The 22,816-nt window shown below is 51.2% G+C and overlaps 2 protein-coding genes across 2 annotated transcripts in view; both read left to right on the forward strand.

Annotated features, from left to right (window-relative positions):
- Positions 1 to 14,334, forward strand: part of ADGRE1 (adhesion G protein-coupled receptor E1) — a 17,057-nt gene extending 2,723 nt beyond the window's left edge. The window contains exons 3-16 of the mRNA XM_026658169.2: positions 146 to 292; positions 1,971 to 2,047; positions 2,949 to 3,032; positions 3,570 to 3,747; positions 4,588 to 4,707; positions 5,865 to 6,055; positions 7,367 to 7,537; positions 7,958 to 8,152; positions 8,880 to 9,115; positions 10,021 to 10,087; positions 11,910 to 12,001; positions 12,922 to 13,090; positions 13,801 to 13,893; positions 14,329 to 14,334. Coding sequence (XP_026513954.2) covers positions 146 to 292; positions 1,971 to 2,047; positions 2,949 to 3,032; positions 3,570 to 3,747; positions 4,588 to 4,707; positions 5,865 to 6,055; positions 7,367 to 7,537; positions 7,958 to 8,152; positions 8,880 to 9,115; positions 10,021 to 10,087; positions 11,910 to 12,001; positions 12,922 to 13,090; positions 13,801 to 13,893; positions 14,329 to 14,334 — 1,826 coding nt within the window. The remainder of the gene's footprint in view (positions 1 to 145; positions 293 to 1,970; positions 2,048 to 2,948; positions 3,033 to 3,569; positions 3,748 to 4,587; positions 4,708 to 5,864; positions 6,056 to 7,366; positions 7,538 to 7,957; positions 8,153 to 8,879; positions 9,116 to 10,020; positions 10,088 to 11,909; positions 12,002 to 12,921; positions 13,091 to 13,800; positions 13,894 to 14,328) is intronic.
- A 5,831-nt stretch (positions 14,335 to 20,165) lies between these two features.
- LOC112115179 (adhesion G protein-coupled receptor E1-like) overlaps positions 20,166 to 22,816 on the forward strand; it is a 30,199-nt gene continuing 27,548 nt past the window's right edge. Inside the window, exon 1 of the mRNA XM_029912978.1 lies at positions 20,166 to 20,193. Within this exon, the coding sequence (XP_029768838.1) occupies positions 20,166 to 20,193 (28 nt within the window). The remainder of the gene's footprint in view (positions 20,194 to 22,816) is intronic.

Genomic DNA, 22,816 nt, shown 5'->3' on the forward strand with positions numbered 1-22,816 from the left:
CTGGCCTCTGCCCCCTCCGCACTTTGTCTTGTTGGACTGTAAGTTCTAACTGTGTCTGTGCAGCGCCTAGCGCAGTGGGGCCTCTAGGTGCTAGCGTAATGCATGTAATAAACACACAGACTAATTCCAAATCATCTCCTGGCAGATGTGGATGAATGTGCCCAAAACCCTGCAATCTGTGGGCCCAATGCCTCCTGCATCAACACACCTGGGAGCTACACCTGCCAGTGCTCACCCGGGCACCTTCCCTCCACGCCAGGGCCTTGGGTACCCGGAACAACCCGCTGCACAGGTGACCATCCAAGACACCTTCCCCGGCCTCTCACTGTAGCCCTTGCCCATGAGAAGGACAAAATCTGAGCCACCACCCTGGTGTTAAACAGCTTCTCTGCCCAGTAAGGGTGGGGCTCATTAGGGGAACACAGATATTCCTGGGCCAGAGAAAAGAACAGGAGTACTTGTGGCACCTTAGAGACTAACAAATTTATCTGAGCATAAGCTTTCGTGGGCTACAGCCCACTTCTTCGGATGCATATAGAATGGAACATATATTGAGGAGATATATATACACACATACAGGGAGCATGAACATGTGGGAGTTGTCTTACCAACTCTGAGAAGCCAATTAAGTAAGAGGAAAAAAACCAAACTTTTGAAGTGATAATCCAGATAGCCCAGTACAGACAGGTTGATAAGAAGTGTGAGAGTACTTACATGGGGAGATAGATTCAATGTTTGTAATGGCTCAGCCATTCCCAGTCTTTATTCAAACCTAAATTGATTGTGTCTAATTTGCATATCAATTCGAGTTCAGCAGTTTCTCGTTGGAGTCTATTTTTGAAGCTTTTCTGTTGTAAAATAGCCACCCGCAGGTCTGTTATTGAATGACCAGACAGGTTAAAGTGTTCTCCCACTGGTTTTTGAGTATTATGATTCCTGAGGTCAGATTTGTGTCCATTAATTCCTTTGCGTAGAGACTGTCCGGTTTGGCCAATGTACATGGCAGAGGGGCATTGCTGGCACATGATGGCATATATCACATTGGTAGATGCGCAGGTGAACGAGCTCCTGATGGTATGGCTGATGCGATTAGGTCCTATGATGAGGTCACTTGAATAGATATGTGGACAGAGTTGGCATCGGGCTTTGTTGCAAGGATAGGTTCCTGGGTCAGTGTTTCTGTTCAGTGATGTGTGGTTGCTGGTGAGTATTTGCTTCAGGTTGGGGGGTTGTCTGTAAGCGAGGACAGGTCTGTCTCCCAAGATCTGTGAGAGTACAGTGACTGCTAAACTGTATTATAGTGTTCAGCCACCAGGTGGCACCATGCATAACATACTTGACCTGAGCCTGGACCAGCTGTAGCTGGCTGTGTATTAAAGCACCCAAGGGAACACAGCTCTGGTCTCTCTCTCTGTGATGGAGCCAGTCCACAGTGGGTGCCTGAACTGACCTGTGTGAATCAGCCCGGCAACCTGCTGTGACCAGATACTCCAGCGGGAGACCCAGGTTCCAGTCCCCTGGTTGCAATGACCGTGTTACCCAACCGGAGAGCTTGAGAGATACCAGCCTTGCAACCTAGTGGTTAGGGTCTCTCCGGGGCGATGGGGAGACCCAGGGTCCTACATCAGGCAGAGGGGGGAAATTGACCCTTCATGTCCCGTATCTCAGGTGTGCGCGTTACCCACTGGGCTCTCGCTTCCAAGGGGTTTTGGGGGAGGCGGAACCACCCCCGCTCCACTTCTCCTTGGAAAAGGGTGACCAGGCTCCTGGATGTGAATCCTGAGTGGAAATAGGCGCCTCCCTGTAACCGAGATCTGGGGTCAGCGAACAGTGGGGCTTACTTGGGTAGTAACCCTAGACCTGGAAGTCACTGGTTTTACAAGCAGGATTTTTAAACCCTTTGTATCCTGGATGGGGACGCCCAGCGATTTCCTGCACATTTGATTTTTTTTTTGTTCATTTCCTCCTAGAGGTTGATTCAAACGATCTGGTGAGGAATTGCGAGAACCGAAGGCTGGACGCGGCTCACGGCTCATCCCCAGACGATGTACGTATCCCAGCATAGTTCACACGCCCCGTTGATCTAGAGACACTCACAGCAAAGGCAGCGTGGGGAGCCCCGGCTGAAATTCTTTAAAGTGACTCAGTGATGGTTTTTGGTGCCTGACTTGAGATGCCTTCAAATGGGCCTGAGTGTGCAGGGAGCGGGCGCTTGTCACTTCCTGGGCACCTTGAAGGAACCTCGCACGAGTGCTGCCAAAATCGAGTTGATTTGGAGAATCTGAGCCCACGTCAATTTTGTCTGCAGTGCGGCCCTTGACTGCCACAGCAAAGCCACTCACACCTGGTGTTTCTGGCACTGGGGATTTTAATCCAGGGGGTGAAACGTCGTCATCCCTGCCAGTGAACCAGCAGCAAAGTGCAGACTGCAGGAGAGTGACAAGAATCATCAAATCTTCAGTGGGTGGAAAACCCCAGTGTAGGAAGCCATAACTCCCCCCTGTCCCCCCAGCAGCACCAGTCCCGATCCCCATGGTCCCACCAGCAGAACCTCTGGCACCCCAAACCTCCCTTGTCCCTTCTTGCCACCCACAATCCTTTGCAATAGCACTCTGGCTTCAAGCAGGGCGCTGCACAGACCCCTTCCCCCTCCCATGGACCAAGATCGGGGTCCCCATTGTGCCAGGTGCTGCATGGACACATAGTAAGAGGCAGTCCGTGCCCCCACGACTTACAATGTAAGTGGCAATGTTAGTTGCCCTGCTGTACAGATGGGGAATTGAAACTGTGAGAAATAAGATGGCTTCATGACTATGCTGCAATTTGAACCCCTGGGTCCCAGCCCCATGCCTTGGCCACAAGACCAACCTTGCTGCTGTACGATTAAATTTGTGTTGTACTACGGGCTTTTCCTTCTGCTCTGGCCCCCCTCCTACCGCCCTGCACAGGCTGCCTTCTGCACGTTATTGACCTCCACCTTCAGCGTCTTGGGAGACCCCACCAAAAGGAAGAACTCCACCGTCTCTCTGGAGGTAAGAGAAGCCTGGATGTTTTATCGCAGCTTTCAGTCTCTCTAGACCCTCCTTCATCCCCCAGGCCCCAGAACCCCACCCCACTGAGCCCTGCTTCCAGCCCTATAACTAGGGTGTGGGCAGATCCTAGAATTCCCTGGAAGAGAACAGGGCTGATGCTCGTGGTTCACCAGCATCTTGCTGTAGAGAGATCTAATCGGTGCCACGCAGGCCCGTAGCAGGGCTGGACCGAGGAAACACAGCTTTAGAGGCACGAGCCGCTAGCGCTTGAGCCAACGGACTGCAGGCCTGAGCCGAAGCCCAATGAAGTCATTCAAAGCCTCCCGTTGGCCTTGGAGCAGACCCCGGACCTGTAGCTGGCTCAGACCTCTATGGACCAGCCACTAGACGGGGCATGTTGCAGACGTGGATCCTCAGCGCAGGTGGGACGAAGGGCAGCTGTGAGCATGCCCATCAGCAGCTCTTAGGAGATTGGCCAACCGTTGCTGGGGTAACGCAGCACAGCCAATAAGAGCTCTCTGTCTCGCCCCACCGTAGAAAGCCGCTGAGGGATTTGCCTCCATCCTGGAGCAGACGCCCTCCTGGTCCAACCTGAGCACGAAGCAGCTCTCCGCCATGGCCACCGTCTTCCTGGAGAATGTGGAGAATGTGGTGCTGGCCGTCTTCGACAACCCGACCGGGAATGGGAGCCAGACCATCCAGATGGAACAACTGGGTAGGAAGCTGGGTCTTGGGGGGTGGGGTGGTCGGAACAGGTGGGAGCTGCACATCACAAGCAGCGTGACTCGGCCCAATAGGGATGGAGCCTGCCTGGTGACCAATCAGCAGGTGCAATATCTAGTTGGCTCATTTCTCTATGGTCTCCTTATTATGAACATTATGGTATCACCTATTTTTTTATGGCCTCCCTATTATGAACATTACAGTATCATCTATTTTTCCATGGCCTCCGTGTTATGAGCATTACGGTAGCACCTAGAAACCCCAGCTGAGACCGGGACACTGTTGTGCCAGGCGCTGCACAGACACGGAGGGAGAGAGAGTCCCTACCGCGAAGAACTTCCAATTTAGACAAACAAAGGGAGGCTCATTATCCCTATTTTACAGAGGAGGGAAACTGAGGCAGGGAGCTGCAGTGACGTGCCCAAGGTCACACAGGGATTCGATGGCAGAGCTGCGAGTTCAGCTTGGATCTCCTGCCTGAACCACAAGGCCGTATCCCTAGATCCCAGCTCTCGGGATCCCAGCCTGCATGTGCCGATGGCTGCAGTTCCCATTCTCAAGCAAGGCCACATTCCCCACCCCCATCTACAGATCCCCAGTCCCCCCTTGTTCTTAAACCCCTTGGGAGAGGCTTGGTCCAAGGGCTGCATGAAACTTCCTCCCTATCTCTTTCCTGTGGGCACAAAAGCCTCTTCCCCTCTCAGCTGGACGTGTTTCTCCGTTTCCCTCTCTCTCGGCCATCACCCATGGATCGGCTCTGCAGAGCGAGTGACGGCCCCTGCCGAGGAGCCGTTGTGCTGTATCAGACCGTGCTCTTTCCCCCTCTCCTTAGCTGTCCAGACCAAAGTCATTGAGGACAGCTGCCCCAGAAAGGACTCGGTCGTCAGCCTGGAAGTCAAAGGGGAGACCATGAAGATTAGCTGCAGAACGATCCAGGGAACAGTGGCACAAGGTATGTCACCACCACCAGAGGGCGTGAGATGGATTTCCCAGGTTGACACAGAGAGATGGAAAAGTGAACTAGATGCACCATTGGTGTGATTTGGGAAACAGGGCTCACAGAACAGGGCTCTGTGATGGAATGGCAATTCCTGGGTTCTTACGCCTACAAATGTAAATTCCTTCTATCCTACTCAAGCTGGCTAGAATAAAGGGAACTAGAAGAATTAAGAATGAGGGCTGGTCAAAACTGTTCCATCTACACTGTACTTCAATGGAAAATTGGGTCCTCAGAAAATGCAATTCTTCATGAAGTGGCTGATTTCTGCAGGAAACTTAGATTGCGTCTTGAAGAACTGGCTGCCGAAAATGCCCTCCAACCTGAAATATTTTCTGCTTTTGGCTGAAGATCTAAAATATCTTGATTCTGAAATCATGTTCCTGATGCCTCATGCTCCCATTCCCCTCCACAGGCCAGGCTCTCCAGCCAAGCTTCATCTCCCATGATACACTGTGGCTAGATGATTGCCATGGTGCATCATGGGAGATGCAGACCAACCAGGGAGCCTGGCTCATAGAGGAGAAACAGGAGCATAAGGCACCCGAACCACAACTCCCAGGAGCCATTGCAGTGGCATTTTCAAATCAAAAATTTAGTTTCCATTTTTTTTTTTGCCCGAAACTCAAGATTTTCACCCGGGGGAAAAAACCCTTTTCCAACTAGCTCTGTTAATATCAGACGTTTTCAGAAAACCAGCTTCAGGGGCTCTCCAAAAACTGTCACACATTTGGGGGGATTTTCAAGATCCGCCCACCCCTTATAACACTGTAACACTGAAATAAACACACAACATTAAGGAATCTCCTGCCCTCTGTTGCGTTCCGTAATTTATGGACAGCCCCTCTGTCTTGTCGTCAGTGCCAGCTGAGCTGCAGTTATAAGTAGAAGTCTGGCTGTCCGGACACCTGGGTTCTCTTTCCAGCTTTGCTTCTGGCTTGCTGTGCCATCGTGTTACTTTTCTGTGCCTCGTTTTTATCCGTGTGAGGGTCTGAAGTGATACATTACCCAGCTCCTGAAGCGGGGGAGTGGTACAGTGCTTTGCGAGTCCCCCGGAGCAATGCGGGTAAAGAAGCCGCTAACACCTGGTTTCTCCTTGGGGATACTTGCAGCCCGAGCTGGAGTGGCGTTTGCCTCCTACGTGGGCATGGAGTCCATCCTGAATGGCAGCTTCTTCAATGGCCAAAGGGACACCTCTGTCTTGCCAGTCCGGATAAATTCCAGGGTTGTGAGTGCCTTCCTGACCAGCGAGACCAAGACCGATTTCCTGGATCCAGTCAACTACACCTTCCAGAACATCATGGTAAGGCCGGCTGCATGTCCCTCCATGAACTGCTGCTGGGGTTGATTCCAACTTTTTCAGGAGCAGTCTGGCTTCTCTGGTGGGGATGCTGCATTGAATTAACTCTCAGGTGGGGAGGAATTCTTGTGTTCTCCCCCAAGTGTGGTGCTGCCTTGGGAGGGAAGGGGGGGATTCAACTCATGACTTCTTGATGAAAAAATCTGAATTTCTGCTCCAGCCGCTAAAGGCCCAGTTCAATTAACTGAGCATCGGTAGTAGATACATAAATTTCCCGCTACTGGGGTTGAGTGACAGGGGAAGAGAGCAAAGAGAAACACGGGGAGACAGTGTGGCCTAGTGGATAGCGCACTAGTGGGCGACCTGGGTTCTACTCCTGGTTCTGCTACTGGCCTGCTGGGTGACCTTGATATTTCCCCCCCCACTCTGTGCCTCAGTTTCCCCATATGTCAAATGGGGGTAATGACTTTTTTTGGAAAGCGCCTTGACTGACGGATGGAGAGCACTTAAGAGCTAGGTGTTAATACTAGCAGCAGGGATAGATTTTCTTCTGCTTCATTAAGGCAGACGCAGAGTCTGGGAGCCCTTCAGAACCAGCCAATATGTGTTCTTTGGCCCACTCTCTATGGGGGGCGATAGAGAGGCTGTTAACCCTCTGCCCTACTGTTCAGTATTTGTGCTAATGCACAGGCTGAAATCAGCGCCCCCTTCTGGCAGGAACGGCTCATCGTGTAACACAGCCCTTGCCACCAAGCGCTTAGTCTGTCTAGCTCAGGGGTCGGCAACCTTTCAGAAGTGGTGTGCCGAGTCTTCATTTATTCACTCTGATTTAAGGTTTCGCGTGCCAGTCATACATTTTCACGTGTTTAGAAGATCTCTTTCTATAAGTCTATAATATATAACTAAACTATTGTTGTATGTAAAGTAAATAAGGTTTTTAAAATGTTTAAGAAGCTTCATTTAAAATTAAATTAAAATGCAGAGCCCCCGGACCGGTGGCCAGGACCCGGGCAGCGTGAGTGCCACTGAAAATCAGCTCGGTGCCATAGGTTGCCTGGTCTAGACAAAGGATGGGAGGGGAAACTGAGGCACAGAGCAGGAGAATGACTCCGTCAAGGTCACACAGGAAGCCAGTGGCAGAGCCAAGGTTTCCTGCGTTTCAATCTAATACCCCGTCTACTGGTCCGCACGGCCTCTGTTAGTCTGCCCGTCAAGTGCTTTCCTGGAGTCCCTGACCCGCTCCCCTGGTATCACGTTTTTTCCAACCTGCGTTATTCTTTGCTTTTTCCTTATTTTTATTTCATTTTTTTGCAGCCAAGCAACAGTCGCGACGAGCTCTTCTGCGTCTCGTGGGAGGCCACGGCCCGGCGTGGCAGCTGGTCTCAGGCAGGGTGCGGCGTCCTGCGCAGCAACGCCAGTCACACCACGTGCAGCTGCAATCGCGTCTCCAACCTGGCTGTCCTCATGGCATCGGGGGAGATAACGGTAACGGGCCCACGCTCGCAGACCGAGGCTGCGGGCTTTGCTGGGGGCAGTCGGGCATCCTCTTGGCAAAGGAGAGATTGAAGGAGGTAGCTCTGGGGATGTTTACAGGGAGCCCCTCCCCGGCATGGGGGGCAGCGCCGGAGAAAGCGCAAAGGGGCTGGGGCGAGCACTGGATGTGGGCATCATGGGCCGATCACAGGCGGTTCCCCATTCCATGGTCCCCTGCTGGCTCCCAGAGCCCTATGGTTGAAATAAAGGCCCCTGTACATTTATATGCCCTTGCTCCCCTGGAACAGCTGCGATAATCTGTCACGGGCAGGAGTCGGGGGGAGTTCTTAGCAAAGCCCCACCTGCATTAACTGCCCCACGTGGGATGACGTGTGGCCTCCTAATGAGCTGTCTGCCCTGCCTCCCCGATAGGCAGACTTCCCACTGTTCCTCATCTCCCACGTCGGGCTGGCCCTGTCCGTGCTGTGCCTCTTCCTCGCCATCCTCACCTTCCTCCTGTGCCGCTCCATCCGCAACGTGAACACCTCCATCCACCTGCAGCTCTGCCTCTGCCTCTTCCTGGCCGACCTGCTCTTCCTCACCGCGGTGGACAGACCCAGCCATCAGGTAAAGCACTCCCTGCCCCTCGCATGGTGCCTAAGGGGTCAGCGAGAAGAGCCTGGTAGATAGAACACTGCCTGGGCACTCTGGTGACCTGGGGTCTAGTCCTGGGTTGTAGTCTTGGCTCTGCCCTTAACCTGTTGGTGATGCTGGGCAAAGCACCTTCCTGTGCCTCAGTTTCCCTATCTCTAAAATGGGGGTAATGATACTGACCTACTTTGAAGAGTGAGCACTGGGCCGCTAGCATATTGTGTATGCAGCTAGCAGTGGCCATCAGGGCAGAGATGAGATCCTGGGGCAAACCCCTTCTTACAGTGGTAATTCCCAGGGGTGGGTTTGATGCAGGGGAACCAAGCCCAGGGATGCTCATTAGAGGCTGTTAAATGAAAGAATCATAGGACTAGAAAGGACCTCGAGAAGTCCTCGTTAGTGCAGGCTGAAGGCCCCAGACCTCCAGTGGGCTCTTTGAAATGCCCCCCTGAGCTGGGATTTGTGTGGCAGAAGCTAGTGGTGGCCACAGTGCCCCTGGTGGCAGGGTGGAGGCAATGCTCTAATGTTGTTTAGCCGGGCTGCTGGACACAGACCCTGTGGTTCTCTCTGGATCACCAGCTCCCGCCCTGTTCTGCATAGTGTTGCCACTAGGGGTCGCCCTAAGTGCTGGCCTGGCCTGGAGAACTACGCAGAAGCAGAGCCCGGGATTTCTGCGCTCACGCGGGCATTCTTCCCTCCCCAGCTGGCCTGCGCCGTCATTGCTGGCATCCTGCACTACCTCTTCCTGGCCTGCTTCGCCTGGATGTTCCTGGAGGCCGTGGTGCTCTTCCTCACCGTCCGCAACCTCGGGGTCGTCAACTATTTCAGCACCCACAGCCCCAAGATGGGGCACCTGAGCCTCTTCGGCTACGGCTTCCCCGCCCTGGTGGTGGCCGTCTCGGCGGCGGTTATGCCGGAGGGCTACGGCAGGCGGGAAAAGTGAGCGCCCGAGCTGGGGAACTGGCCCTGAAGGAGGCTGCAGTGGTTAGGGCATTAACATGTGTTAGGGGAGATGCAGGTTCAAGTCCCAGCTCTTCTACAGGCTTGGTGCTGGGCAAGCCAATTAGCTGCTCTGTGCCTCGGTTTCCCCATGTGTGAAATGGGGATGATGGCACTGCCCTGCTGCAGCGGGGTATTGGGAGACAAAATCTATTAAAGACTGTTAGAGGCTACAGTGATGGGGCCTTATAAGTCCCTAGAGGTAGACGGTCCTAATCTAAGGCATTCTCGGCTTTAAGGAAATTTGATGTACTGTGGCTAGACCTGCTGGCCAAATTTGCTGTGTGAGTGCAAAAAGGGGAGTGAAGAGAGTAGGTCCTGTCTTAAGCCAGCACTCTGTGTGTGTGTGTGTCGTGTGTGTGTGTCCCAGTGCTCCCCAGGGAAAGACTCTCTGGAGCAGTGGGCATCTGTCTCGACAGCTGTGCTGCTGTCCTTCATGAATGAATTAGTCAGTTTCTAGCATCTAGTTGACTGGGGCACAGGACACCTAGGTTCTCTCTCTGGCTGTGCTACTGACCTCTGTGCATGACCTTGAATAAAATTAATAGATTCTATGGCCAGACCACTGCGATCATGTGGTCTGGCCTCCTGTATAACACAGGCCAGAGAACTCCCCCGAAATGAGTCACCCGCCCCCTTCTCTGCCTCAGTTTCCCTTCCCCCACATCTGTCTTATCATTTAGATTGTGCTGTTTGGGGCAGGGCCTGTCCCTCACTCTGTAGCTGTGACCAATGGGACCCTGGTCTCGGTGGAAGCCTCTTCGGGTAGCACTAATATCAATGATAATCGCTGCACCACGCTGCTGATGTTCAGTGAATGTCACATCAACCTTTTGTTCTTGTAGCTGCTGGCTCAGCATGGAGAAGGGGTTCATCTGGAGTTTCCTGGGGCCGGTGTGTGTCATCATCGGGGTACGTATCCATTGCGGCTTGACCCTGCTGCCTACCTCAGCACGGTGATGTCTGGAGCTCTGCCTGGCTTCCCTTGTCTATTGCTGTGGGCCCAATACATCCCCTGGTGTAATGCTACTGACCTCGAAGGAGTACATGCCAAGGAGGATTTTGGCCCAGTCGGGGAATGGGATGATAAGACCCACCAGATCAATCCTGTGAAAGCCAGTTTGTGCAATGAGGCGTAGTAGGCATCACGTTGGGACTTCAGATCATGGGGCCAGATCCTCACCTGGTGTAAATCAGTATTGCTCGGTTGATTTCAATGGAGCCATGCTGATTTGCACTAGCTGGGGATCTGGCCGAATAATCATACCAGACAGCAATACACTTGCTCTGGATGGTGACAATTTCTGCTTCTGCTCATGTCGAGATACCCAGCTGCCCATCACATCCCTTCCCCGGAACCTGAAGCAAATTAGGGTTAGTGACATAAGAACATACAAACATAAGAACCGCCACACTGGATCAGACCAAAGGTCCATCTAGTCCAGGGGTAGGCAACCTAGGGCACGCGTGCCGAAGGCGGCACACGAGCTGATTTTCAGTGGCACTCACACTGCCCGGGTCCTGGCCATCGGTCCGGGGCGCTCTGCATTTTAATTTAATTTTAAATGAAGCTTCTTAAAGTTTTTAAAAACCTTATTTACTTTACATACAAAATAGTTTAGTTATATGTTATAGACTTATAGAAAGAGACCTTCTAAAAACATTAAAATGTATGACTGGCACGCGAAACCTTAAATCAGAGTGAATAAATGAAGACTCGGCACAGCACTTCTGAAAGGTTGCCGACCCCTGATCTAGTCCAATATCCTCTCTTCTGACAGTGGCCAGTGCCAGGTGCCCCAGAGGGAATGAACGGAAAGGGTAATCATCAAGTGATCCATCCCCTGTCGCCCATTCCCAATTTCTGGCAAACAGAGGCTAGGGACACCATCCCTGCCCATAACCATTGATGGACCTGTCCTCCATGAACTTATCTAGTTCTTTTTTGAACCATGTTATAGTCTTGGCCTTCACAACATCCTCTGGCAAGGAGTTCCACGGGTTGACTGTGCGTTGTGTGGAAAAAATACTTCCTTTTGTTTGTTTTAAACCTGCTGCCTATTAATTTCACTTGGTGACCCCTAGTTCTTGTGTTATGAGAAGGAGTAAATAACACTTCCTTATTTACTTTCTCCACATCAGTCATGATTTTATAGACCTCTATCATATTCCCCCTTAGTCGTCTCTTTTCCAAGCTGAAAAGTTCCAGTCTTATTCATCTCTCCTTATATGGCAGCCGTTCCAGACCCCTAATCATTTTTGTTGCCCTTTTTTGAACCTTTTCCAATTCCAATATATCTTTTTTGAGATGGGGCAAACAGATCTGCACGCAGTATTCAAGATGTGGGCGCACCATGGATTTATACAGAGGCAACATGATATTTTCTCTTTTATGATCTATCCCTTCCTTAATGATTCCCAACCTTCTGTTTGCTTTTTGACCGCCGCTGCACAATGAGTGGATGTTTTCAGAAAACTCTCCACAATGACTCCAAGATCTTTCTTGAGTGGTAACAGCCAATTTGGAGCCCATCATTTTATGTGTATCGTTAGGATTCTGTTTTCCAGTGTGTATTACTTTGCATTTGTCAACATTGAATTTCATCTGGCATTTTGTTGCCCAGTCACCTCATTTGTGAGATCCTTTTGTAGCTCTTTGCAGTCTGCCTGGGACTTAACTATCTTGAGCAATTTTGTATCTGCAAATTTTACCACCTCTCTACTTTGATTCTAGATTAATTCCGTCCTTTTCGCCTTAACCCTCTGGATGCTGCAGAGAAAGCTTTCCAGTCTCAACACTGAAGTGTCCACCCTCAAGGACACCAGGTAACGTTGGTTTAAAAGCAGAGCTGAAGAGTATAGTTCAATGGTGGTAAGGGGGAGGGGGAGTCAGGATTCCTGGTTTCTGTCCCCAGCTCGGGGAGGGGAGCCGGGTCTAGCAGTTAGAATTGGGAGTCAGGACTCCTGGGTTCCATTCCCAGCTCTGCTACTGGCAGTGTAACTTTGGGCAAGTCACTGTGCCTCAGTTTCCCTCTTTTTAAAAACTGGGCCGATACCGGCCTCCCAGAAGTGGGAGTTGTGAGCCTCCCTGAGAGCTGGGACAGCTCTTAGAGATCCTCAGTCTGGCCGACAGCCCCCCAAGGGCAGTGCTGGACGCCCCATTGTTTGTGTCCCTCAGCCGTGGAGTGGCCAGGGTGCTGGAATGCAGGAGAGAGGGCGATGCTGCTGCGAAGCCTGGATGGACAGATCGTCAGCTGGTGGAAGCTGGTGTCTCTCTATGGGATCTGCCGATTTGCACCAGCTGGAGATCTGCTCCCAGTGGGGCTTTCCCCCGTCTCTGACATTTGGATTTACAAACCCGCTCTGCTCCTTGCTGTGTACCCCCCGCTGACACCTTCCTCTCCCCATCCCCACCTGCCCTCTGCAATGGGGCCCGGATGGGATAGTCACCCCAAAAGCCAGGTCACATAGAGGCAGAGTTTATATGTGCCTGCAGCCAGGGCTCCTTTTGCCCGATCCACACAGGATCTGAATCCGTCCCAGCCGCTCTTAGCGAGGTTTGGGTCTTTAGCGCAGGCTGTAGCAGCTTGTGCGGCTGCCTTTCGAAGTCTCTGCGTCAGCCGCTCTCACGCTTGTAGATGGAGCGTGGCTCTCTGGAGGCATTCGCCATTTCAGCCCGGACCCCCCCGACTCAGCTGCCCTGCAGAGGGCTGTCATCACGGGATCTCTCCCTCTGCTTTCTCCAGGCTACTGACCTTTAAAGCCATCGCCCAAGTCTTCATTCTGGGCTGCACGTGGATTTTCGGTCTCCTTCAAGTCGGCCCAGCTGCCACGGTCATGGCGTATTTATTCACCGTCGTCAACAGCCTGCAGGGAGCCTTCATCTTCCTGGTGCACTGTCTGCTCAATCGCCAGGTACCGCCCAGGGCCCTTCGTCCCCTGATGGACTTGGCAGACCCCCTGCCAGCCGAGAGCAGGGCGGGCTAACGACGCTTTACTGAGCATGCTGGGCAAGATCCCCCCCAGCTTTCCCCCCAGGGTTCCCCCAGTAACAGAGCAATGGAGCAGCCCCCTGTTTGGAAAGGAACGATGGCCCAGAGGCTGAAGCACCTGGGCACAATTCCATGCTGTGCAGTCGGCTCCTTGGGCAAGTCACTTCGCCTCTCAGTTCCCTGGAGTACTTCCCTAAAATAATCAGTCTGGCACCCTTCAGGAAGTCAGAAGGAAAAGGCCTCCTGAGAATCCCCTTCCATGCTTCTATCCTATAAAGGCTCTGCCTCCAATGCAGGGGGTGGATTGGGTGCAAAGCTAGAGTGCATTGCATTATGGCAATTCTCTGCTGCCACAGGAAGCAGAGTGTTAGAGCAGCCCTGAGGCTGCTCTAACTTGTACCAAGGCATAGAGGAGGGGGAGCATAAATAGCTGTAAGTCTCTGCATGGGTAACAGCGAATGAGCCCCAATGACTGCATGAGGGGCTCAGGTCCCTTTTATCAGGCAGGATTAGATGCGGCTCTTGTTCATTTGCATATCGCCCAGATGCTGAGGTGCTGGGCACGTTAGAAACAGAGATAAGGCATAGAGAGAAGAGATCTCTCGGCACCACTGACTGTCTCTGCATCTCCAGGTGCGGGAGGAGTACAAGAGATGGTTCACCTGCAAACCCAAGTCCTACGTTTCTGATGTCTCCATGTCTACTTTAGCCACCAGCAGCAAAGCGGTAAGAGAGCCAATGACCCTGCGATCTTTGCCAACCCTCACCAAATGCATCCAGAATCCAGGCTAGATCCGGGCAGGGTTACAGCCCTGGACTGGGAGTCAGGACTCCTGGGCTCTGGAAGTGCGGTGGGTCTAGTGGTTAGGGCAAAGGGGGCTGGGAGTCAGGACTCCCCAGTGAAGGGCAGACGTGGTGTCTGGACTGATGGAGTTACATTGGTACAAAAGTTGGGTGCAAACCAGCCCTCAGGGACTTAGGAGCACTGAGGGAAGCTCCAGTGACACCAATAGACGTGGAAATCTGCTACGCTAGGAGCTTGAAGTCAGGGTCAAATCCAAGTGCACAGAAGGCCTGATCCCACTCACCTGATATCAAAACTGTCTTGGGAACTTGTGTTTTCCTTTCCGGAACCACACCGGTGTCTCTCATTCCTTGCAGGGCTGACGTTCTGGTCGGGAGGCAGGAGACGCCATCGCGCCGCAGGAGAAGGAAGAGCTTATCGCAGAACTTGAATCTGCCTTCTTTAAAGTACTTGTAGGATCCCAACTTCAAAACCAAGCTGCCAGCTGGAGTGTGATCCCGGGGTTAAATCAGCGGGCTGGGAAGGGGAGAGGAGTGTGCAGATTAGAGCTGGGGGTGCTGGCAGTCAGGACTCCTGGGTTCTTCTATCCCTGGCTGTGGGGTCTAGTGGTTAGAACAAGTTACACTCCCTAGACATTGGCCAGTAGCACCTATAGCTTAATCCGCTGCTGCTTTTCTGAGATTCCCTTTCTCCTTATTTATCATTTCCCCCCCCCCCCCAAATTGTTCAGTCCCCTGAAATCTGAGTAGGTTTTGCATGTCTGTGGCATTTCAATACTGTAAAATGAGTTTGATTTTGAATGTATGACTTTGTGGTGTCTTTTTAAAACGCCTTCTGAAGTGGTTTTGTTTCTACCCCCTAAAATATACAGGCTAAATTGTTTCTCCCTCCAGCGGCTGGAAATGGGGTACAAGCAACCACGTCCTGAAGCCCTACAATGCTCGGTCTAAATCCAGTTCCTAGTTCTCCCTGACAGCCAGGGGGCGCTGTCGAGCATGCCCAGTAGTGCTGTCCTATGAATTCAGTATAGCCTGCACTCTGCTCCATGACTGCTTAATACAAACCAGGATTTGGAGAGACACCTAGTGGTGACATCAGGAAGTACAGTCTGGGAGCTAGAGTGCCTGAGGGAACCAGTGGGCCTGTATCCAGCAGCCTCAATACAGGACCCCCCTTTATAGGCATCCGCGCAGAGTCCTGTCTCTGCTACGGGGGCCCCCACCCTTGGAGGCAATGAGCCAGAGCTCGGTTCTTTTGTCCATGGTCTTGTTGGGCCCAGTGCGCACCCCCACATGTGCAACTGCCCCTGCTGCTTTGCATCCCTCTGCTGCTGCCCCTCCGCCCCCAACAGGGTGTGACTGTGCCTGGATCCCAGCCTCTCAGCTCCAGCTGTCAGGCTGCCTTACCCCCACAGCCAGCGCTCAGGCTCCCATGTGGCCACCAGCCCCCTCCCCCCCTCAGCACGGGATTGCCTCAAGAACGGTCACAGTGGGTCAGAGCAATGGTCCATTGGCTCAGTGACCTGTCTCGGACAGTGGCCAGTGCCAGACGCTTCCTGGGGAATGAACAGAACAGGGCAATTAGCCAGTGATCCAGTCCCAGCTTCTGGCTGTCGGAGGCTGAGCTGTCTTGGCTAACAGCCAGCGATGGCCCTGTCCTCCTGGAACCCAGTTATACCTTCCGCCCGGCCTGGGGTGGATTATGGCACCGGCTACTAGCAAGCTGTTCAGCTGGGCAAGAGGGGACTCTCTAAGCGCTTTGAGATCTACTGCTGAAAAGAACTGTATAAGGGTGAAGTATTATTAGTACTGCCTGGGTCCTTTCCCTCTAGCTTAGGGACCCAGCAGTGATCCTGGTACATTACGGTCCAGTGGGCGAGGGGAGAGACATACCTTAGGGTATGTCTATGCTGCAGCTGGGGATGTGGGACTGGAGCATGGGCAGACATACAGCAGCGAGCTTTGTCTAGCTAGTTCGAGGAGCAGGTGGCCGCCTGCTCCTTGCCCAGGACTGAGGGTACATGTTTGAGCAGCCACTGCCCACGCTGCTGGGACTTCACTGCTATTCATACTTGAGCTAGCCATGATCTAGCTAGATAAAGCTAGCTCAGATCAGGGAGTGATGCGCTGGAATGCAAGTACTGAAAGTATCGCAAGATGCCACGGAAGTGCCGGAATAGTGTGCCGGAGGGTTCGGGCCCGACTCGACCCGTCGGCTCAGACATGTTTAGAAGTGCAGCGGTCACACCTTCTGCTTGCAATGTAGATATACCCTTAGCCTCTGGATGTTTCTTGGTTCTCATGCATGGGCCTGCCGGGTAGCTCTTGGCACCCTGGCTTGTGGCTTCAAAGGGGAAGTTTCTTTCACAAGAAGTGTCACCATCCTGTACCAGGGCGATAAGAAGAGGCTGCTGCAAGAAACCAAGGAGGGGAACTGAGCTCTGGCAGGGAGATAAGGCAGCAGAAAGCTGCAGGGATAAAGCAGAGAGATTGGTGCTGCATGCTGTGTTAACCCTTGCAATGCTGGGTGGATGGGGATTCATAGTATGTGGCCTCTTCTCTTCCCCCACACAACTCCCCATTGTTCTCCCCGCCAGGGTTCTTGGTCTCCACGGCTGTCCCCTAGCAGCAGAGCACAAGATCCCCTGTGATGCGTTACCTCAGGTCCTCTGAGGGATAGTGTTGCAAACACAGTGCCTAGGGCAGTGCCAGGAACGCTGGCAGTCAGGTGCTAGAGCCCTGTCCGGCTGGCCCTGTTGTGCCCCATGACCTCTACTTCAGACATATCCAGAAGTGAGAGCCATTCCATAGCAGAGGAGGCCTTGTAGGGAGAGACCCTACAGCAGCTAAGTCAGAAGAAATATTGTGTTCCCTCTATTCTGGGGCCATTCAGAACTCTGCCCAGCCCTCCGTGTAAGTTAGAGCAGCATTGAGGCTGTTCTAACTTACTCTGCAACCTATAGCCTCCTGGGGAGCAGGGAAGAGCTGTAGTGCAATGTACTCTGGTCATGCCCCTGATTTGCCCTCCACTCCGGGAGCAGGGGGATGCAGGACCCGTACTCCAGCTAGCGAGGCCCCCTGCCCATGGGATGTTTACAAACGGTGGCCATTTCTGCCAACTTTACAACCTAAAAGGGCTGGCATGAAATCGAGACGGGGCACAGAGTCCGTGTTTCCCTTTCTATAAGCGGGACAGTCAGCCCCGAGCCCCAGAACAACTTCCTACTCCAGCAGGAAAGGCGCAAGTGATAGGCAAAAAGGTCAGAGTGAGTTACCAAAACAAAAGAAAATATAGGCCCGCAGTCTGAACTCTTGACCCTTTTAGACTGGGCAACATCTAGATTAAGCAGTTTTTCTCACCCCGCTGGATATTGCAGTTCACAGGACACAGATTTCTCCCTTGAAATCTGGGCCAGTCCCCTCAGTTGGAGTCTTCAGAGTGTCCTTGTTGCTTGCAGCGTAGGTGGGTGAAGGAGAAAGGCCCAGACGTGGCCACTGGGTTCCGTTTTATACCCTCCGTCCCATGTGCTTGGGGAGCACAAGTCCAGGCATGTCTCTGGGGCATTGCTGAGTCTCCAGGCAGGGTTGAGCAGTTCCTCTGGTGTGGCCTCATGCAGGTGAGTCATTGCATTGTAGCTCCCTTGCTGGACAATGGCTGTTGATGGGCTGTTTGACACCCCGCCCAGGTGTTGGTTACTTTCCTTGCTGTTGACTCTGGGCAGCGAATATCTGGCTGATTCCCCAATTTACAGCATGTTTTAGTGACAACCATACACACAATTCTCATAACTTCATATGCATTAATAATATACATATATGGATAGAGAAATGACTTTCAGCTACAACATCACCGGTTCATTCACCTGCACGTCCACCAATGTTATATATGCCATCATGTGCCAGCAATGCCCCTCTGCTATGTACATCGGCCAAACTGGACAGTCCCTACGTAAAAGGATAAATGGACACAAGTCAGATATCAGGAATGGCAATATACAAAAACCTGTAGGAGAACACTTCAACCTCCCTGGCCACACAATAGCAGATGTAAAGGTAGCCATCTTACAGCAAAAAAACTTCAGGACCAGACTCCAAAGAGAAACTGCTGAGCTCCAGTTCGTTTGCAAATTTGACACCATCAGATCAGGATTAAACAAAGACTGTGAATGGCTAGCCAACTACAGAAGCAGTTTCTCCTCCCTTGGTGTTCACACTTTAACTACTAGCAGAGGATCTCACCCTCCCTGATTGGACTAACCTCGTTATCTCCAGACTGATTCTTGCCAGCATATTTATACCTGCCCCTGGAAATTTCCATTACATGCATCCGACGAAGTGGGCATTCACCCACGAAAGCTTATGCTCCAATACATCTGTTAGTCTTAAAGGTGCCACAGGACTCTCTGCTGCTTTTTACAGATCCAGACTAACACGGCTACCCCTCTGATACTTTCAGCAGATTGTAACCTTTCCCCTAATACCTTACAAGGCATGCTTTCTGGCCTGCACAACATACGGCCCCCGCGTGGGGCTGAGGAGGCGAGCGGGGGGGGGGGGTGAGCCGGAGAGGGGGCTGAGAAGGCGAGCGGGGGGCAGTTGAGCTGGAGGGGGGGCTGAGGAGGCGAGCGGGGGGGCAGGTGAGCCGGTGGCAGGGGAGGGGGGCTGAGGAGGCGAGTGGGCGAGAGGGGAGACCTAGAGCCAGAGTGTGGGGGTATTGCCAGGGTGCAGCACTCCAGATCAAAGGGCACCGGGGTCTGGGAGGGACACAGGGCCAGCGGCAGCGGGACACCGGCCTGCAGAAGGCGCTCCAATGGCTGGATGAGCTAATTCCCGAGAAGACCAGCAGGAGGCGCTGCCGGGGTGAGTCCTGCTTGCTTACACGGGTGCTGGGGGTGGTGGTGTTTCAGTGGGGCTGGGCTGCACTGGGGGGGTTGTTTCAGCGGGGCCAGGGGGTTTCTGCCCTCAGCTATTTTCTTTGGAGTAATATGGCCCTCACCGCTTTACGTGTTGTGCAGGCCTGCTTTATATGTAAGATCATGATTATATAAAAATGAGGACTATGGGGGTTACAGGACATTCCCCCAAGCTATAGAATGTCACATATGGTTCCCAGGAACCATCCATGAGGTTATTTAAAGCCTTCAAATCCCACTATTATTATTAGCCAGTTTCAGTTCCCGAAAGGCAAGGAGCACAGTTTCCCCTTTTACTTTCCTTCCTGTAGATTGCTGGGAGGTAGGCAAGGGAGCTGGAACAATTTTTATAGTGGGAGGTGGGGTGCTGCTAATAGAAACCATGTATTTGGTAAAAAGAACGAGGAGTACTTGTGGCACTTTAGAGACTAACAAATTTATTTGAGCATAAGTTTTCATGGGCTAAAGCCCACTTCATCAGATGCATGCAGTGGAAAATACAGTAGGAAGATATATATATATATAGAGAGAGAACATGAAAAAATGGGTGTTGCCATACCAACTCTAATGAGACTAATTGATTAAGGTGGGCGATTATCAGCAAGAGAATGTAACCTTTTGTAGTGATAATCAGGGTGGCCCATTTCAAATAGTTGACAAGAAGGTGTGAGTAACAGTAGGGGGAAAATTAACATGGGGAAATAGTTTTTAGTTTGTGTAATGACTCATCCACTCCCAGTCTTTATTCGAGCCCAATTTAATGGTGTCCAGTTTGCAAATTAATCCTAGTTCTGTAGTTTCTTGTTGGAGTCTGTTTTTGAAGGTTTTTTTTGTTGAATAATTGTGACTTTTAGGTCTGTAATTGAGATTGAAGTGTTCTCCGACTGGTTTTTGAACGTTATAATTCTTGACGTCTGATTTGTGTCCATTTATTCTTTTGCGTAGAAGTTGTCCGGTTTGGCCAATGGAGTGGATGAGTCATTCTGAAACATGTATCTGGTGTTTGTTATTACTACTTCAACGTGAGGGGCATGGCCGCACCCCTAGATCCAGCACCACTGGAGGTAGGTTTACCCTCATAACAAACATTAGCTAGATGCTTAGAGGCCATCGTGGGCAGGGGAGGTGTATCTGTCCCAAGAGAGACACAGTTGAGATAAGGAACTGTGATAAAAAGCCCCAGTAAAAGCTGTGTCACTCAGCAAACTTCCCCTGAGAAAAATCACAAGAGGACCAAGTAGAGGCGGTATTCTTGTCTTGTTGCAGAAGGCAGTGGCCACCATGAAGCAGCTCATCTCCCACCTTCTGGGTAAGTTGGAAAGGAATTGGGTTATTTTCTTCCAACGGGGGCTTGGCAAAAAAGAACCTTAGCTTAAGCTCTCTGGGGCAGGAAACCTCTCTTTGTTCTCTGTTTGTACAGCGCCTAGCACAAGGGTCCATGACCGTCTGCTGCCGTAATAATTGTGTTGGGTTCTCTGTAGGGCCCTTCACTGATGGGCATTCAGCCCAGATCTGTGACTCTTGAAATGAACATTCGTTTGATCAATGACCTGGAAGAACACATAAAATCATCACCGATAAAGTTAAAAAACCACAGATTCTAAGGCCAGACAGGACTAGTGTGAGCATCTAGTCTGACCTCCTGTCTACATAGACCAGAGAACTACCCCCAAAATAATTCCTAGGGCCGATTTTTTAGAAACACATCCAATCTTGATTTTAAAATGGTCAGGGATGGGAAATCGACCATGAACCTTGGTAAATTGTTCTAATGCAGTGGCTTCCAAACTTGTTCCGCCGCTTGTGTAGGGAAAGCCCCTGGCAGGCTGGGCTGGTTTGTTTACCTGCCGCATCCGCAGGTTCAACTGATCGTGGCTCCCAGTGGCTGCGGTTCACTGCTCCAGGCCAATGGGAGATGCTGGAAGCGGCGTGGGCCAGGGGCTTACCTTGCACAAGCGGCGGAACAAGTTTGGGAACCACCGTTCTAATGGTTAATTACCCTCACTGTCAAAAATGTATGCCTTCTTTCCAGTCTGAATTTGTCTAGTTTCATCTTCATGCCATTGGATTGTGTTACACCTTTCTCTGCTAGATTAAAAAGCCCAATATTAAATATTTGTGCAGATGTTTATAAACGGTAATCAAGTCACCCCTTAACCTTCTCTTAAGCTAAATAGATCGAGCTCTTTGAATATTTCACCTACACATGTGCCCCAATCCTCTAATTCTGCTGACTCTTTTTGACCCCTCTCCCATTTATTACCACCCTTCTCGAACTGTGGGCTTCGGACTGGAGACAGAATTCCAGCAGCGGTTCACCAATGCCAGGTACCCAGGTAAAATAACCTCTCTGCTCCTACTCGAGATTCCCCTGTTCATGCATCCCTGGATTGCATTAGCTCTTTCGGCCACAGTGTCACACTGGGAGCTCATGTTCAGCGGTTTGTAGAAGACACACAGAGTTGGGGAGCAGTAAATAATTAAGTGGCGGATCAGTAAATAATTAAGAGGACAGGTTACTGATACAGAGCGAGCTGCATCCTTAGGTGAGCTAGATGCAATCAAACAGTCGGTGCCTCAGTATGGCCAAATGTTAGGTCTAGGATGTATTTACAGGTGGGGGACTCTCTCTTGGGAAGCAGTGACTCTGAAGAAGACTTGAAGTCATGGTGGATAATGAGCTGAACACAAGCTCCCAGGGCAATCCTATAGTCAACCGGGGCTGACGTGATCCTTCGATGTATAAACAGGGGGATATGGAGTAGGAGCAGAGAGGTTATTTTACCTCTGTATTTGGTCCTGGTGCAACAGCAGCTGGAATCCTGTGTCCAGTCCTGGTGCCCACAGTTCAAGGAGGATGTCGATAAAAGGAAACGGTTCAGAGAAGAACTATGAAAATGGTTAGAGGACTGGAAAATGTCCCGTACAGTGAGAGACCCCAGTAGCTTATCAAAGAGCAGGTTAAGGGGTGACCTGACCACAGTCTAGAAACACCTTCCCGGGGAACAGCAAGTTGATAATAGAGGGCTCTTCAATCTAGCTGACAAAGGCTTAAGACCCAATGACTGGAAGTTGAAGCTAAACAACTTCAGACTGGACAATGTCCATTTTTTTTTAACAGTCAGGGTCCATTGTAACAACTTTCCAAGGGTTGTGGTGGATTCTTCATCACTGGATGTTTTTCTAAACTGGGTTCTAGCTCAGCCACAGCTGTTGGAGTTGAAGCAGGAATTAATTCAGGGAAGCTCTCTTAATTCAGGGAAGGTCCGGGGGCTCTGCATTTTAATTTAAATTTAAATGAAGCTTCTTAAACATTTTAAAAACCTTATTTACTTTACATACAACAATAGTTTAGTTATATATTATAGACTTATAGAAAGAGACCTTCTAAAAACGTTAAAATGTATTACCGGCATGCAAAACCTTAAATTAGAGTGAATAAATGAAGACTTGGCACACCACTTTGAAAGGTTGCTGAGAACCCAACACAATTATTATGGCAGCAGACGGTCATGGACCCTTGTGCTAGGCGCTGTACAAACAGAGAACAAAGAGAGGTTGCTGATCCCTGGACTAGATGATCAGTGATCTCTTCTGGCCTCTAAATCTGTGAATATGCTGGTGGCTAGGCTTGGTGTAGATTTATTATTAGTCATTACTAGCTAATAAGCAAGTCCATGTGCTGCCTATCATACTGAATCCTTTGCTATTTATTGTTCCATGTCGATTATGAATTCTTCGTTATGTCTTGTGAATCAATATGTTACTGATGTTCCTACAGCTGCACCTGGCAGATTACAGCCCCATTGTACTAAGTGCTGTAAAGCTAAATAGCAAAAGACAATTCCTGCCCCGAAGGGATTATGCTCTTTTTGGCCCCGATTCTGCAAGGAGCCCCCTATGGAGTCCGATTGACTTTAACGGCCGTAGGG

The sequence above is a fragment of the Terrapene carolina genome, unplaced genomic scaffold (genome assembly GCF_002925995.2).
Source record: "Terrapene carolina triunguis isolate 2854851 unplaced genomic scaffold, T_m_triunguis-2.0 Scaffold404, whole genome shotgun sequence".
NCBI lineage: Eukaryota > Metazoa > Chordata > Testudines > Emydidae > Terrapene > Terrapene triunguis.